Source organism: Oncorhynchus clarkii, chromosome 6 (genome assembly GCF_045791955.1).
Source record: "Oncorhynchus clarkii lewisi isolate Uvic-CL-2024 chromosome 6, UVic_Ocla_1.0, whole genome shotgun sequence".
In the NCBI taxonomy this organism is placed as follows: domain Eukaryota; kingdom Metazoa; phylum Chordata; class Actinopteri; order Salmoniformes; family Salmonidae; genus Oncorhynchus; species Oncorhynchus clarkii.
Window position 1 is genome coordinate 13,038,825 of NC_092152.1, and position 17,573 is coordinate 13,056,397.

The 17,573-nt window shown below is 43.7% G+C and overlaps 1 protein-coding gene across 1 annotated transcript in view; it reads right to left on the reverse strand.

Annotated features, from left to right (window-relative positions):
* LOC139410637 (drebrin-like protein A) overlaps positions 1–17,573 on the reverse strand; it is a 52,578-nt gene that overhangs the window by 5,068 nt on the left and 29,937 nt on the right. The window contains exons 4-11 of the mRNA XM_071155992.1: positions 17,021–17,095; positions 2,609–2,743; positions 2,258–2,335; positions 1,730–1,881; positions 1,521–1,575; positions 1,352–1,426; positions 913–1,021; positions 92–595 (exon numbers count right to left, since the gene is read on the reverse strand). Of these exons, the coding sequence (XP_071012093.1) occupies positions 92–595; positions 913–1,021; positions 1,352–1,426; positions 1,521–1,575; positions 1,730–1,881; positions 2,258–2,335; positions 2,609–2,743; positions 17,021–17,095 (1,183 nt within the window). The remainder of the gene's footprint in view (positions 1–91; positions 596–912; positions 1,022–1,351; positions 1,427–1,520; positions 1,576–1,729; positions 1,882–2,257; positions 2,336–2,608; positions 2,744–17,020; positions 17,096–17,573) is intronic.

Consider the following 17,573-nt stretch of genomic DNA (forward strand, 5'->3'; position numbering starts at 1 on the left):
TGCAGCCCTGGTAAACTGAGAACCCACTACAATGGTATGAAAGACATCAATGGTCATTCTACAGTAGGCTGTGTGTATGATGGGGAACTACCTGTTGGCTGCAGTGGACTCTCTGGCACAGGGGCAGTAGGAGGCTGTGGTGCTGAGACAGGCTTCAGGGAAACTAGGGGATAGGGGAAGCACTCAGGCTGGGACTGGGGAGAGTGGGGCAGGAACTGGGCCTGGAGCTGGTTCTCTAGAGGGGAGGTGAGGGACATGTTGGTGAGGAGGCCTGGAGAGGCTGGGAGGGCAGAGGGCTGGGTTTGGAGCTGAGACTGGAGGCTGGGTGATGGGAGAGTAGCCTGGGCTGAGACAGGTGGGGATGAGTGGAGGGCCGATTTCGGAGGGGACACCAGGGGCACGCGAGGGCTCTGGGGAGAGGTGATTGGGCGGAAGATGGGGCTGGGCGGGGACATGGTGCGGTGGAAGGGGGAGGTTGGGAAGCGGGAGACCAATGTGGGACTGCGGGGGGAAGTGGGGGTGGGGCTGTCCGATTTCCCAAAGTTGAATGCTGTGTCAGTCAAGCTGCGCTGGTACCGCCTTAATGGAGGTTTGACTGTGTGGAGAGAGAGGGAGGGAAGAAAGACCAACATGAAGAAATACACTGCAACCAGGCAGATAATGGTTGTTAAGGTTCAGGCATGACTGACTGTTACTGGCTTCATAATCACACATTGCGTAGAGCCACTTCTTGGTTTGTCAACGCTTATAAACACACACACACACACACACACACACACACACACACACACACACACACACACACACACACACACACACACACACACACACACACACACACACACACACACACACACACACACACACACACACACACACACACACACACACACACACACACACAGGACTTACCTGTGCGGGGGGAGCCGGGGCTGGATGGGCTATGGGAGGATACTGATGACAGCTGTCTGAAGAACTCTCTGGGGTTCATGGAGCGCTGTGATACCAGCATCGCTGCCTCCTACAGGTAGGAGGAGGAATCACACCATGCTTTACTGAATGATGTAAAGGAAACTACAGGTCTCAATAGTCTAGAGCTGCCTCCTCTACTCCTTCCTCTCCATTCCTTTCCTTCATCTGCGCTGGCTTAACAGAAGCAGACAGGTTCCTATAAAAGGCCATATTCCTTTGCCCTATCCTGTGTTTTCAGATCTGTGCAGATGAAGGACAGCAGACTAGGAAGCCATTTCAGAGCATTGGGATACATTACAACAGGTAAGGAAGTAGTATGTTTAGAGAAGAGTATGATGGGAGTTTATATGGAAAAGAGAGGTCAGTATGAGAGACTCACTGCTGCTTTCTCAATGGACTCGCTGCGTCTGAAGCGAAATCTCATGTCCTCCTCATGCTCTCTCTCCTGCAGCTCCTGCCACACCCCAACAGAGGTCAGAATTCAGACAAGAGTTCAGACACACTTAAGTAGCCCAAGAACTTCCTCACTAATTGGTTATTTCTCTCACCCATCTAGATTTCTCTTGTTTCCTCACTTCTGCCTCCAGCTGGACCTGCATTCTCCTGAGAGATACAGAGATGTCAAAGACCTTATAGGTCTTGGGTAGCCTTTCCAATTATGATGACACATTCAATACCTGACATGGCCACAAGAGGCTACCCTTGAGTCAGAGATCGTTTGAGTCTTGAGTCAGTGTGTGTGTGTCCTAGTCCTGACCTCTGCTCTTCGATCATCTGTAGTTTCTCGTTCATCTTCCTCTCCCTCTCATCAGCCTCTTTCTGTTCCTTCCAAACTCTTTCTTTCTCCCAACGTCGTCTGTCCTCCACTGCACGCTTCCTCTCCTCTTCCTTCCTCCGCTCCTCCTCACGCTGAGAGAGAGAGATGGAACACAATAGATGAAGACTTAATAACAGTAGATAATGTGAACGTTAAAGATGTGATGTGAACATTGAAGTTAAATACTAAGTCTGTTACATTGATGGATTACTAGAAAAACTGTCTAAGCTATGAGGGTAACTTTTTAAAATTTTTATTTATCTTTGTTTAACTAGGCAAGTCAGTTAAGAACTAATTCTTATTTACAATGACGGCCTAGGAACAGTGGGTTAACTGCCTTGTGCTGAACGACAGATTTTTACCTTGTAAGCTCAGGTATTCGATCTAGCAACCTTTCAGTTACTGGCCCAAAGCTCTAACCACTAGGCTACCTGAGGGTAACTGTGACTGTGTGCCTGTGTAAACTACCTCTGCACGTGCCCAGAAGGAGTCTCTGTTGGCGCGGCTCATCTCCATGGCAGCGTTAGTCTTCCTGTAGTTCGTGCCCTGTCAACAGAGAGATACAGACGCAGAGGAAAGAGTGTTAATGGAGAACAACACTGTTTGAACACACAGTTTGTAACTTAGACTATTGACAAGGAGCCTTGGGTGTTTTTAACTTGTGATTGATTTTTATTTATTTTTTAAACATACAGTAAGTACAATTTATGACAAGAGATTAAAACAGAGAATCTGAATGTGTGGCACAGTTCCAGGATGTGTCCAGGTGTTAGCACCCCCTCTTGTGGATAGAGATGGTATTGCAAGGGGACCACTCACCACTGTCTCCTTGTCCTTGGACCGACTGCTTCTTCTGACATGCTCTGTCGGGGAGCGGACTTTACTGAGCTCAGCACCTATCTTCTCCTCTGTCACATCCTCCTTACTCTCAGCACTGATAAACACATAGGCCTCCTGAGAGAGCGAGAGCGAGTGTGTGTGTGAGTACAGTGGGGAGCTGCTACACAGGTATCTGATGTCAAGTCTATAATGCACTAGTGTCAGGTTGGTTGCTGCATGTTCATCTCTGCCCCAGACAGTGCTCTGATGAACAAGCTTGTTCTGAAACATGTCAGCATGAAAGATTATTGAAGGGAAACAAGTTGCGGTCCTGAACATTGTTTGACATTCCAAGCGAGGATAACCTTCAGCTGTAAATTGGTCTGCACACTACAGCTGTGCCACAGACTCTTTGCATGATGTCACTTGAACCTTTCCTGAACTTTCCGGACGAAATAATGGCATTTTTATTGGCTGCTACAGTATCAAAATGTGTGAAACTACATCGCTCAGATAGAATTCTACTCCGGCATTCCAAATGAGAGAAAGGGATATTTTCCCACCTTTTTCATTTACCCCCTGAAATCATATGTACACACACACACACCCACACACTGAAGTAGTTCTTTGAAAGCTTTTCCCCCCAGTGGTTTCCTCTTGGCTGTGGACTTAGTTGTGTAACAGCTTTAGCGATGAGGACAGACAAAACGAGTCTCTGGCTTACACTAGAGAAGACAGGACGAAACGTATCAGTTTGGAAGAGATAGAAAGGGAAGAGAGGGGTGTAGAAACGGGAGAGAGTGTGTAGGGGGAGGAAGAGAGAATTCACAGAAAGCACAAGGAATGTAAAACAGTTGTTGCATATTAGGTGAGGGGAAAGTGGAAAGAGCAGACAGGATGCAGATATTCAACAATGACGAATGACCAACCTGGACCAGAAAGACAGCGATATAGAGGTCGACGTCATCCGCCTCTACCCTCTTTTCTATTGGTCAATGTACAACCTCTGGAGAACAAACTCCGTTCGAGACTATCCTATCAACGGGACCTGAAGAACTAAGATCCTATGTTTCTCAAAAAACATATTCTATCTGGTTTTTATGTGAATCGGCAGGACAGAAAGGTAACCTCAAGGACGTGGTGTGTGTGTCTCTTTGTTAACAACAGCTGGTGCGCAATCCCTAATATTTAGGAAGTTTCAAGGTTATGCTCGTCAAACATTTATTTTTTAAATTCTGTTCGTCTGAGTTAGAATACCTCATGATAGTATGGTTTACAGCTTATCTACCAAGAGAGCTTTCATCCATATTTTTCGTAGCTGTTTATTTAACACCACAAACAGATGCTGGCACTAAGACTGCACTCAACGAGCTGTATAGGGCTATAAGCAAACAAGATGATGCTCATTCAGAGACGGCGCTCCTCGTGGCCGGTGATTTCAATGCAGAAAAACTTCAATCCGTCTTACCTCCATTCTACCAGCATGTCACCTGCGCAACTAGCAGCGAAAAAAAAAACTAGATCACCTTTACTCCACACACAGAGACACATACACAGCTCTCCCGCACCCTCCAGTTAGCAAATCTGTACATATCCTCCTTATTCCTGCTTACAAGCAAAACCTCAAAAGTACCAGTGACACACTCAATACAGAAGTGGTCTGCTGAAGAGGATGCTAAACTACATGATTGTTTCACTAGCACAATCTGGAATATGTTCCGGCACTCATTTGATGGCATTAATAAGTGCATCGACAAAGTTGTCCCCACAGTGACCGTACTGTACGTACATATCCCAACCAGAAGCCATGGATTACAGGAAACTCCCACACTGAGCTAAAGGCTAGAGCTACCACTTTCAAGGAGCGAGACACTAACCCGGACGCTTATAAGAAATCACGCTACACCCTCCGACGAACCATCAAACAGGCAAAGCTTCAATACAGGACTAAGATTGAATCCTACTACACCGGCTCTGTTGCTTGTGGCAGGGCTTGCAAACTATTGCGGAATACAAAAGGAAATGCAGCCGCGAGTTGCCCAGTGACGCAAGCCTACTAGACATGCTAAATGCCTTCAATGCTCTCTTCGAGGCAAGCAACACTGAACTATGCTCGCGGCACCAGCTGTTCTAGACGACTGTGTGATCACACTCTCCGTAGCCGATGTGAGTAAGACCTTTAAACAGGTTAACTTCTCTAGGATAGGGGGCAGCATTCGGAATTTTGGATGAAAAGCATGCCCAAATTCAACTGCCTGCTACTCATCCCCAGAAGATACGATATGCATATTATTAGTAGATCTGGATAGAAAACACTCTGAAGTTTCTAAAACTGTTTGAATTATGTCTGTGAGTATAACAAAACTCATATGGCAGGCAAAAACCAAACAGGAAGTGGGAATTCTGAGGTTTGTAGTTTTTGAACTCACCCCTATCAAATTCACAGTGGGATATGGGTTATTTTGCACTTCCTAAGACTTCCACTAGATGTCAACCGTCTTTAGAACATTGTTTCAGGCTTCTCGTGTGAAGGGGGGCCAGATGGGAGCTGTTTGACTAAGGGGGAGGTATCATGAGAGGTATCTTTCATTCCATTGCTTTTCTACAGACAATGGAATTCTCCGGTTGGAACATTATTGAACATTTATGATAAAAACATCCTAAAGATTGATTCTATACTTTGTTTGACAAGTTTCTTCGACCTGTAATATAACTTTTTGAACTTTTCGTCCGACTGGACCAGATCGTGCTTTTGGATTTGTTTACCAAACGCCTTAACAAAATAAGTTATTTGGACATAAATGGACATAAATGATGGACAGTATCGAACAAAACAAGCATTTATTGTGGAACTGCGATTCCTGGGAGTGCATTCTGATGAAGATCATCAAAGGTAAGGGAATATTTATAATGCTATGTATGACTAATTTTGACTACCCAACGGCGGATATTTCTCTGGCTGGTTTGGGCTCTGAGCAGATTATGCTTTTTCCGTAAAGTTCTTTTGAAATCTGGCACAGCGGTTGCATTAAGGAGAAGTGTATCTAAAGTTCCATGCATAACACTTGAATTTTCATCAACATTTATAATTTGTATTTCTGTGAATTCATGTGGCTCTCTGCAATATCACTGCATGTTTTGGAACTACTGAACATAACACGCCAATGTAAAATAAGATTTTTGGATATAAATATGAACTTTACCGAACAAAACATATACATAAAAAAAAACACTAAACAAGAATGGTGTTCATAGGAGAACACCACGGAAGAAGCCACTGCTGTCCAAAATAAACATTGCTGCACATCTGAAGTTTGCAACAGTGTACCTGGATTTTCCATAGCGCTACTGGCAAAATATTCTGTGGACAGATGAAACTACAGTTGGGTTGTTTGCATGGAACACACAACACTATGTGTGGAGAAAGAATGTCACAGCACACCAACATCAAAACCTCATCCCAACTGTAAAGTATGGTGAAGGGAGCATCATGGTTTGGGGCTGCTTTGCTGCCTCAGGACCTGGACAGCTTGCTTTCATTGGCGGTAATACAAATTCCCAAGTTTATCAAGACATTTTGCAGGAGAATGTAAAGCTATCTATCCGCCAATTGAAGCTCAACAGAAGTTGGGTGATGCAACAGGACAACGACCCAAAACACAGAAGTAAGTCAACAACAGAATGGCTTCAACAGAAAAAAATATGCCTTCTGGAGTGGCCCAGGCAGAGTCTTGACCTCAACCCAATTGAGATGCTGTGGCATGACCTCAAGAGAGCCGTTCACACCAGACATCCCAATAATATTGCTGAACTGAAACTGGAATGGTCTAAAATGGTCTAAAATTCTCCCTGATCCGCAACTACAGAAAATGTTTGGTTGAGGTTATTGTTGCCAAAGGAGGGTCAACCAGTTATTAAATCCAAGGGTTCACATACTTTTTCTTGCCACTGTACATATCTACCTCAACTACCCAGAAGCCCTGCACATCGACTCTGTATATAGCCATGTTATTTTTACCCATTATCTTTATTCACTGTGTATTTATTCCTTGTGTCACTATTTGATGACGTTTTCGTCTTTTGAGCTTCTAGTCATGAAATCTATGCAGCCTACTCAATCACTTTTTATAGCTACTGTTTACAGGCCTCCTGGGCCATATACAGCGTTCCTCACTGAGTTCCCTGGATTCCTATCGGACCTTGTAGTCATAGCAGATAATATGCTAATCTTTGGTGACTTTAATATTCACATGGAAAAGTCCACAGACCCACTCCAAAAGGCTTTCGGAGCCATCATCGACTCAGTGGGTTTTGTCCAACATGTCTCTGGACCCACTCACTGTCACAGTCATACGCTGGACCTAGTTTTGTCCCATGGAATAAATGTTGTGGATCTTAATGCTTTTCCTCATAATCCTGGACTATTGGACCAGCATTTTGTTACGTTTGCAATTGCAACAAATAATCTGCTCAGACCCCAACCAAGGATCATCAAAAGTCGTGCTATAAATTCACAGACAACACAAATATTCCTTGATGTCCTTCCAGATTCCCTCTGTCTACCCAAGGAAGCCAGAGGACAAAAATCAGTTAACCACCTAACTGAGAAACTCAATTTAACCTTGCGCAATACCCTAGATGCAGTTGCACCCCTAAAAACATTTCTCATAAGAAACTAGCTCCCCGGTACACAGAAAATACCCGAGCTCTGAAGCAAGCTTCCAGAAAATTGGTGTGGCGCCATTTCCGTTCCAAACTGGAAGTCTTCCGACTAGCTTGGAAAGACAGTACTGTGCAGTACCGAAGAGCCCTTACTGCTGCTCGATCATCCTATTTTTCTAACTTAATTGAGGAATATAAGAACAATCCGAAATTCCTTTTTGATACTGTTGCAAAGCTAACTAAAAAGCAGCATTCCCCAAGAGAGGATGACTTTCACTTTAGCAGTGATAAATTAATGAACTTCTTTGAGGAAAAGATTATGATTATTAGAAAGCAAATTACGGACTCCTCCTTAAATCTGCGTATTCCTTCAAAGCTCAGTTGTCCTGAGTCTGCACAACTCTGCCAGGACCTAGGATCAAGAGAGACTCTCAAGTGTTTTAGTACTATATCTATTGACACAATGATGAAAATAATCATGGCCTCTAAACCTTCAAGCTGCATACTGGACCCTATTCCAACTAAACTACTGAAAGAGCTGCTTCCTGTGCTTGGCCCTCCTATGTTGAACATAATAAACAGCTCTCTATCCACCGGATGTGTACCAAACTCACTAAAAGTGGCAGTAATAAAGCCTCTCTTGAAAAAGCCAAACCTTGACCCAGAAAATTTTAAAAAACTATCGGCCTATATCGAATCTTCCATTCCTCTCAAAACTTTTAGAAAAGGCAACAACTCACTGCCTTCCTAAAGACAAACAATGTATACGAAATGCTTCAGTCTGGTTTTAGACCCCATCATAGCACTGAGACGGCACTTGTGAAGGTGGTAAATGACATTTTAATGGCATCGGACCGAGGCTCTGCATCTGTCCTCGTGCTCCTAGACCTTAGTGCTGCTTTTGATACCATTGATCACCGCATTCTTTTGGAGAGATTGGAAACCCAAATTGTTCTACACGGACAAGTTCTGGCCTGGTTTAGATCTTATCTGTCGGAAAGATATCAGTTTGTCTCTGTGAATGGTTTGTCCTCTGACAAATCAACTGTAAATTTCGGTGTTCCTCAAGGTTGCGTTTTAGGACCACTATTGTTTTCACTATATATTTTACCTCTTGGGGATGTTATTCGAAAACATAATGTTAACTTTCAATGGTATGCGGATGACACACAGCTGTACATTTCAATGAAACATGGTGAAGCCCCAAAATTGCCCTTGCTAGAAGCATGTGTTTCAGACATAAGGAAGTGGATGGCTGCAAACTTTCTACTTTTAAACTCGGACAAAACAGAGATGCTTGTTCTAGGTCCCAAAAAACAAAGAGATCTTCTGTTGAATCTGACAATTAATCTTAATGGTTGTACAGTCGTCTCAAATAAAACTGAAGGACCTCGGCGTTACTCTGGACCCTGATCTCTCTTTTGAAGAACATATCAAGACCATTTCAAGGACAGCTTTTTTCCATCCACGTAACATTGCAAAAATCTGAAACTTTCTGTCCAAAAATTATGCAGAAAAATTAATCCATGCTTTTGTCACTTCTAGGTTAGACTACTGCAATGCTCTACTTTCCGGCTACCCGGATAAAGCACTAAATAAACTTCAGTTAGTGCTAAATACGGCTGCTAGAATCCTGACTAGAACCAAAAAATTTGATCATATTACTCCAGTGCTAGCCTCTCTACACTGGCTTCCTGTCAAAGCAAGGGCTGATTTCAAGGTTTTACTGCTAACCTACAAAGCATTACATGGGCTTGCTCCTACCTATCTCTCTGATTTGGTCCTGCCGTACATACCTACACGTACGCTACGGTCACAAGACGCAGGCCTCCTAATTGTCCCTAGAATTTCTAATCAAACAGCTGGAGGCAGGGCTTTCTCCTATAGAGCTCCATTTTTATGGAACGGTCTGCCTACCCATGTCAGAGACGCAAACTCGGTCTCAACCTTTAAGTCTCTACTGAAGACTCATCTCTTCAATGGGTCCTATGATTGAGTGTAGTCTGGCCCAGGAGTGGGAAGGTGAACGGAATGGCTCTGGAGCAACGAACCGCCCTTGCTGTCTCTGCCTGGCCGGTTCCCCTCTTTCCACTGGGATTCTCTGCCTCTAACCCTATTACAGGGGCTGAGTCACTGGCTTACTGGGGCTCTCTCATGCCGTCCCTGGAGGGGGTGCGTCACCTGAGTGTCACCCCCCCCTTGGGTTGTGCCGTGGCGGAGGTCTTTGTGGGCTATACTCAGCCTTGTCTCAGGATGGTAAGTTGGTGGTTGAAGATATCCCTCTAGTGGTGTGGGGGCTGTGCTTTGGCAAAGTGGGTGGGGTTATATCCTTCCTGTTTGGCCCTGTCCGGGGGTGTCCTCGGATGGGGCCACAGTGTCTCCTGACCCCTCCTGTCTCAGCCTCCAGTATTTATGCTACAGTAGTTTATGTGTCGGGGGGCTATGGTCAGTTTGTTATATCTGGAGTACTTCTCCTGTCCTATTCGGTGTCCTGTGTGAATCTAAGTGTGCGTTCTCTAATTCTCTCCTTCTCTCTTTCTTTCTCTCTCTCGGAGGACCTGAGCCCTAGGACCATGCCCCAGGACTACCTGACATGATGACTCCTTGCTGTCCCCAGTCCACCTGGCCGTGCTGCTGCTCCAGTTTCAACTGTTCTGCCTTATTATTATTCGACCATGCTGGTCATTTATGAACATTTGAACATCTTGGCCATGTTCTGTTATAATCTCCACCCGGCACAGCCAGAAGAGGACTGGCCATCCCACATATGCTCTCTCTAATTCTCTCTTTCTTTCTCTCTCTCGGAGGACCTGAGCCCTAGGACCATGCCCCAGGAATAACTGACATGATGACTCCTTGCTGTCCCCAGTCCACCTGACCGTGCTGCTGTTCCAGTTTCAACTGTTCTGCCTCATTATTATTCGACCATGCTGGTCATTTATGAACATTTGAACATCTTGGCCATGTTCTGTTATAATCTCCACCCGGCACAGCCAGAAGAGGACTGGCCACCCCACATAGCCTGGTTCCTCTCTAGGTTTCTTCCTAGGTTTTGGCCTTTCTAGGGAGTTTTTCCTAGCCACCGTGCTTCTACACCTGCATTGCTTGCTGTTTGGGGTTTTAGGCTGGGTTTCTGTACAGCACTTTGAGATATCAGCTGATGTACGAAGGGCTATATAAATACATTTGATTTGATTTGATTTCTAGTTTTATTGTCCCCCACAGAGTGTGGATCTGTCTCTGTCCGTTCGTTAGTCACATGCAATATCTCAGACAGTACTGGCCCGATTTTGACAAAACTTGGGTGAATGATGCAGCATTTTCAAAATTAAAATGATTGGCCCAAGGTGGGAGCTATTGTAATGACCTGAAATCTGTTAGTCAGACGCAAATATCTTATGTGGAAGGACCACCAGAGGGCAGAATGGGCTCACGGATAGTAGCCCAACAAGGCATGGGAGACAAGGTAACCAGAGGCAATTAAGCACAGCTGACAGTACTAATGACATATTCTCCTTCCCCTATAAGAGAGAGTATGGAACCAGCAGAGAGGGGGGGAAAACTATCTCTGGAAGATGGCCACCGAGACAGAGGAGCTATCCAGGAAGAACCACTAAGACGGTGACAATCCCTTGACTTCTGTTGTAGTTTAAAGATAATCGTATTGTGTTCCTGTTTCATCTGGAGAAGAAGATGTATGTTTTTCCTTGGGAGTTATTCTTTGATTATGTTGGAGTGTTTGTGTTGACCAAATGCCCTCAATAGAGAACTGTGTTCAATCAAGAAAACCTACTCCTGACTCGTTTATTCCACCTTCCCGCTTTAGAGTGACGCCCAATTACTTGGTCCGCTCACACTTAATAGGCCCACACACAGTTGCACTCCCTCCTTCAATTCTCCCTCCTTCAATTCTCCCTCCCTAACTTCTCGCAAGCAGTGTGAGGTTCCCCTGAGGGAGGAAGGAGGGCGTTGTGGTGAAGAGGGTGTAAATTATCTCCTGCCTCTCCTGTCTCGGTCTGTCATTATGTTTCAGATGATAGAGGAGACAGTATTAAGGAGAAGCTTAAGGCCTCTGCCTAATATTGTCTCTAAGGTAACAGCTTGCTCATTAACATACACAACCTCTCCTCCTCCTCTCTCTTCCCCCTTTCCCCTCACACACCCTGTCCTCTCCTCTCTTTCATAGACCTCCCCTCACACACCCTGTCCTCTCCTCTGTCATCTTTCATAGACCTCCCCTCACACACCCTGTCCTCTCCTTGGTCCTCTTTCATAGACCTCCCCTCACACACCCTGTCCTCTCCTTGGTCCTCTTTCATAGACCTCCCCTCACACACCCTGTCCTCTCCTCTATCATCTTTCATAGACTTCTCCTATCCTCCCATTCTTACTCCTTCCCCTACCCTCTCCTTTACTTTCCTCCTCTATACCTGTCCTGTCTCGTTCCCTTCATTCCCCTAAATCTTCCCCCCTTAGTTTTCACCCCAACTGCTTCCACTGTCACCTGTCTACCTGACGGTCTACTGGTCTTTTCCACTTAGATTGAGCAACAATGAGCAATTGTGCAAAAGACTTGTTGATACAATATGAGACTCACTCAAACGCTGCAGGTGATTCACCCTCTCACATAGTTGCTAGCTGAGACTTGTAGAGGGAGAAAGAGAGAAAGAGAGAACAGAATTGCCATGGGGCTTTCTGACTCGGTCAGAACACATCCCAATGTTCTAATCCTGACTAATAATTCCAAGGGTTTTGGACAAAAAACAACAATAATAACCCAGTTCCCACTACTTCTAGACATCCTAGTCTCTCCTTCTGTCATGTTTGTTGTTTCAGTTGGTGCTGTAGCTTCTCACAAAACTGTCAGACTGGAACACAAATGTATTTTCGTATTAAACAAATATAGCACTCTAACATATGGACTGGGAACAACAACATACACTATATTTAATGAAGAGTATGATATACACTATATTTAATTAATTAAATTCATCTACACTGTAGGAGTATTAATATGCCTCACGACAGAGCAGGATTAGGCCAGCTGGAAGTGCCGCAATGTCTATGCATGTTGACGGAGCACTGGTGCCCTTTCCACCACACGAGGGCGCTACACCAGAAATAAGTCTCTCCTAAAAAGCAACTCACCGAAATTACAGTATGAATCAGAAGATTAAGTGAGTTTTGTCCTTTTACCGAGAAGTTAACCACCTCACACAGCTTCCTGGAAGCCACATCTTTTACAAGGTTACAGTAAGAATGAGTCTTTTGAGGTGACTGGCCAAACCTATAAAAGCAAACTGGCTCTGGCTGTATGTCCTGATTGAGTAAGTGTTTATTAATCCAAGTCACCTTCCAGTAACGCTGTATGACACAAGCGTCACGTGGTTTTATAGACCCCACATGGTGATGGAGACAAAATGTTGACTAATACATGACAGAGAGATGGGGAAAGCTCAGGTCTCAGAGAAAGGGCTCATCAAACATAAAGAACAGCAGGACTGCAATGTGAATATAATACCCAGATGCTTTAATCTGACATTGGACACACCTACTCATTCAAGGGTTTTTCTTTATTTGTATTTCCTACATTGTAGAATAATAGTGAAGACATCAAAAATATGAAATAACAAATATGGTATCATGTAGTAACCAAAAAAGTGTTAAACAAATCAAAATATATTTTATGTTTGAAATTCTTCAAAGTAGCCACAATCTTTGCATTCTCTCAACCAGCTTCATGAGGTAGTCACCTGGAATGCATTTCAATTAAGAGCTGTGCCTTGTTAATTTGTGGAATTTCTTTCCTTCTTAATTCGTTTAAACCAATCAGTGCTGTGACAAGGTAGGGGTGATATACAGAAGATGGTCTTTTAGCAAATAAGGCTAAGTCCATATTATGCCAAGAACAGCTCAAATAAGCAAACGGAAATGACAGTCCATCATTACTTTAAGACATGACTTTGAAAGTTTCTTCAAGTCCAGTTGCAAAAACCATGAAGTGCTATGATGAAACTGGCTCTCATGAGGAAAGCCACAGGAAAAAAGACCCAGGATTACCTCTGCTGCAGAGGATAAGTTCCTTAGAGTTAACTGCATCTCAGATTGCAGCCCAAATAAATGCTTTACAGAGTTCAAGTAACAGACACATCTCGGAGTAGATGAACATGATCACATGATCTCCGCATTTGTGGTTCCCACCGTGAAGGATGGAGGAGGTAGTGTGGGGGTGTGGGGGTGCTTTGCTGGTGACACTGTGTGATTTATTTAGAATTTAAAGCACACTTAACCAGCATGGCTACCACAGCATTCTGCAGCAATACGCCATCCCATCTGGTTTGAGCTTAGTGATACTATAATTTGTTTTTTAACAGGACAGACCCAAAACACACCTTCAAGCTGTGTAAGGGCTATTTGACCAAGAAGGAGAGTGATGAAGTGCTGCATCAGATGACCTGGCCTCCACAATCACCTGACCTCGACCCAATTGAGATGTTTTGGGATGAGTTGGACCGCAGAGGGAAGCAAAAAGCAGCCAACAAATGCTCAGCATATGTGGGAACTCCAGGTGAAGCTGGTTGAGAGAATGCCAAGCGTGTGCAAAGCTGTCATCAAGGCAAAGTGGCTACTTTGAAGAATCTCAAATATAAAATATATTTGGATTTGTTAAACACTTTTTTGGTTACTAGATGATTCCATATTATTTCATAGTTTTGAGATCTTCACTATTATTATACAAAGTAGAACATAGTAAAAATAAAGGAAAAACCCTTGAATGAGTCGGTGTGTCAACTTTTGACTGGTACACACGCACGCGTACGTATATATATCTATGAATTCCATTCAAATTGCATCCAAAATAGATAGGCCTAATCCTGTTAAAGATTTTTATATATATATATATATATATATATATATATATAAATCAATCAATCTTGAACAGGATTAGGCCTATCTATTTTGGATGCAATTTGAATGGAATTGATGGAGAGAGACAGAGTGCGCTCATGTGTGCACTGATTTAAAGCCACAATATTCCAGTAATTGGCTGTTTTAAAACTCTGCAGCTGCAATTTAAAAAATGCAACATTACAATTAAAAAAATATGATGACTTTTGATAGCCCGATGGAGATGGGTAAATTAGATGTGCATTCAGTCCTAATATTACTGTAACATAGGCTTTGCTGCAGCAAATATAGGCCTACCTGTCACGAGAAAAATAAGTTCCCATGATGAGATAATACATGCATTGTGAACTGCGCTCCATATGGAGATACACTGTCTGTCCCCACCCTGAGCGCTGATGATTGATCATGCAGATAGCAGAGTAGACCGTGGTCTGTAGAGAAACCAGACTTAGACATCACATATCATTTAACGTCATTCTGTTCATAGAAATAACGTATTATAATTTGCAGTTCTCTCACAGTTATTTATCCAGAGAAAATCTCAGTAAACCATTCTATTCAACACTAACACATACTTGACCTATTATGTAATAAAGCCACACACACACAATCTATGGTATATCTGAGACTGGGGTCACAGAGGTTCCTGGGCCAAATACTTAACCGGGTAAAACATTCAATAAAAAAGTAACAACAGGGTCTGGCTATAGGCTGAATGGATGACACATTTATATGTAAACTAGTAACAACGGGGTCTGGCTATAGGCTGAATGGATGACACCTTTATATGTAAACTAGTAACAACGGGGTCTGGCTATAGGCTGAATGGATGACACCTTTATATGTAAACTAGTAACAACGGGGTCTGGCTATAGGCTGAATGGATGACACCTTTATATGTAAACTAGTAACAACGGGGTCTGGCTATAGGCTGAATGGATGACACCTTTATATGTAAACTAGTAACAACTGGGTCTGGCTATAGGCTGAATGGATGACACATTTATATGTAAACTAGTAACAACGGGGTCTGGCTATAGGCTGACACATTTATATGTAAACTAGTAACAACGGGGTCTGGCTATAGGCTGAATGGATGACACCTTTATATGTAAACTAGTAACAACGGGGTCTGGCTATAGGCTGAATGGATGACACATTTATATGTAAACTAGTAACAACGGGGTCTGGCTATAGGCTGAATGGATGACACATTTATATGTAAACTAGTAACAACTGGGTCTGGCTATAGGCTGAATGGATGACACATTTATATGTAAACTAGTAACAACGGGGTCTGGCTATAGGCTGACACATTTATATGTAAACTAGTAACAACGGGGTCTGGCTATAGGCTGAATGGATGACACCTTTATATGTAAACTAGTAACAACTGGGTCTGGCTATAGGCTGAATGGATGACACATTTATATGTAAACTAGTAACAACGGGGTCTGGCTATAGGCTGACACATTTATATGTAAACTAGTAACAACGGGGTCTGGCTATAGGCTGAATGGATGACACCTTTATATGTAAACTAGTAACAACGGGGTCTGGCTATAGGCTGAATGGATGACACATTTATATGTAAACTAGTAACAACGGGGTCTGGCTATAGGCTGAATGGATGACACATTTATATGTAAACTAGTAACAACTGGGTCTGGCTATAGGCTGAATGGATGACACATTTATATGTAAACTAGTAACAACGGGGTCTGGCTATAGGCTGACACATTTATATGTAAACTAGTAACAACGGGGTCTGGCTATAGGCTGAATGGATGACACATTTATATGTAAACTAGTAACAACGGGGTCTGGCTATAGGCTGAATGGATGGCACCTTTATATGTAAACTAGTAACAACGGGGTCTGGCTATAGGCTGAATGGATGACCCATAAACTTCTCTGCAGTAAGATGGAAATGTTAAATAAATACTATTTTACAGCAAGCCAGCATCTGGACAGTTCACACACATACACACACACACACACACACCTCCTCTTCCTCCCTGAAGGGACCATTATTTTCTCTGTTTCCTGTGAGGCCCTGTCACCACTTGGTGAGTGTTTATGCTGTGCCCGCCGGTGGCCCATCTCCCATCTCGGTGGCAATGTGTGGTGACCCCTACCCCCGTGCCTTCCTGCCACCAGCCTGGACATTGGCCTGGCCCGCCACTGGACCATACAAACCCATGCGGTAGGAAGTGCACTGAAGACAGGAAGACGTTTAACAATGAAAGGTAAACTACTGTGTGTAAATATAGAGCATGTGTGTGTATTTATGTTTGTATGTGAGAGAGACTGAGATAAGTATTGTGTTTGTTTGTATGTGCATAATGTACGTGCAGGTTTGATGCATATATATATATATATGTGTGTGTGTGTGTGTGTGTGTGTGTGTGTGTATGTGTGTGTGTGTGTGTGTGTATATATAATGCACGTGCTGGTGCGATGCGTGTGTGTATGTGTGTGTCTTACCAAGTGTGACAACATCACTATTCATTCCCTCGTTCCTGGTCAGGCCAGTTCCACCCTTCCTACACGAGCAACACCAACTCTCTGTATTGTCTTGACAACAGTTACTATAGGAGGGTGTTTATCCATTATTCATTGTTAGAGAAACAGTGAAGAGAAGAAACAGAGTAACATTCCACAATGGTACCAACACAGGATGTAGGAGATAGAGAAAACACTTAACTCCCATATTAATCATGCCACTCCTGAATACTATCAAATGCTGCAGCTGCAATGAGGTCACTGACTGGATGACTGCACGACCAACAGACAAAATGGCAGCTTAGGGCAGGGCAAGGCAGGGGTGTGGTACCGTACCTTGAAAAAGGTCTTGATAGCGGGCACATGGCTGGCACATTCTGTTCTGCGGTTCTCATCCACGTTTGGCCCGACCTGGAGACCCACACACACTACATAATTAGTCTGAGGGAGCCAGAGAGAGGCTCATTATCAGAAAGTCTGGCTTCAGTCTTCCGTCATCAGGTACTCCATGTACACCCTTGTGGAATCATTTCCCAATGTTATAGAGAGAGCCTAACATTATTATCATGTACAATATAATGAAGTTTAATATAATAATATGTTTCACAAGTTTCTGATTTGTGTGTGTGTTTGTGTAGCTGCCTGACTGGCTACAGATGCAACCTCTGACCCCCACCACAACATTCCACAAGGTCACCATAGATACGGGACCAGTGGAGCACATTGGGAACATTCTAAGCATCTGTTGCCCTGCTTGTGTGTGTGTGTGTGTGTGTGTGTGTGTGTGTGTGTGTGCGCGCATCAGTCAAAATAATTGGTATCAGTAAAAAGCTAGGCCTGGCGTCCGGGGTCAGCAATTTAGCTGACACATCACACACGTTGACCCCCA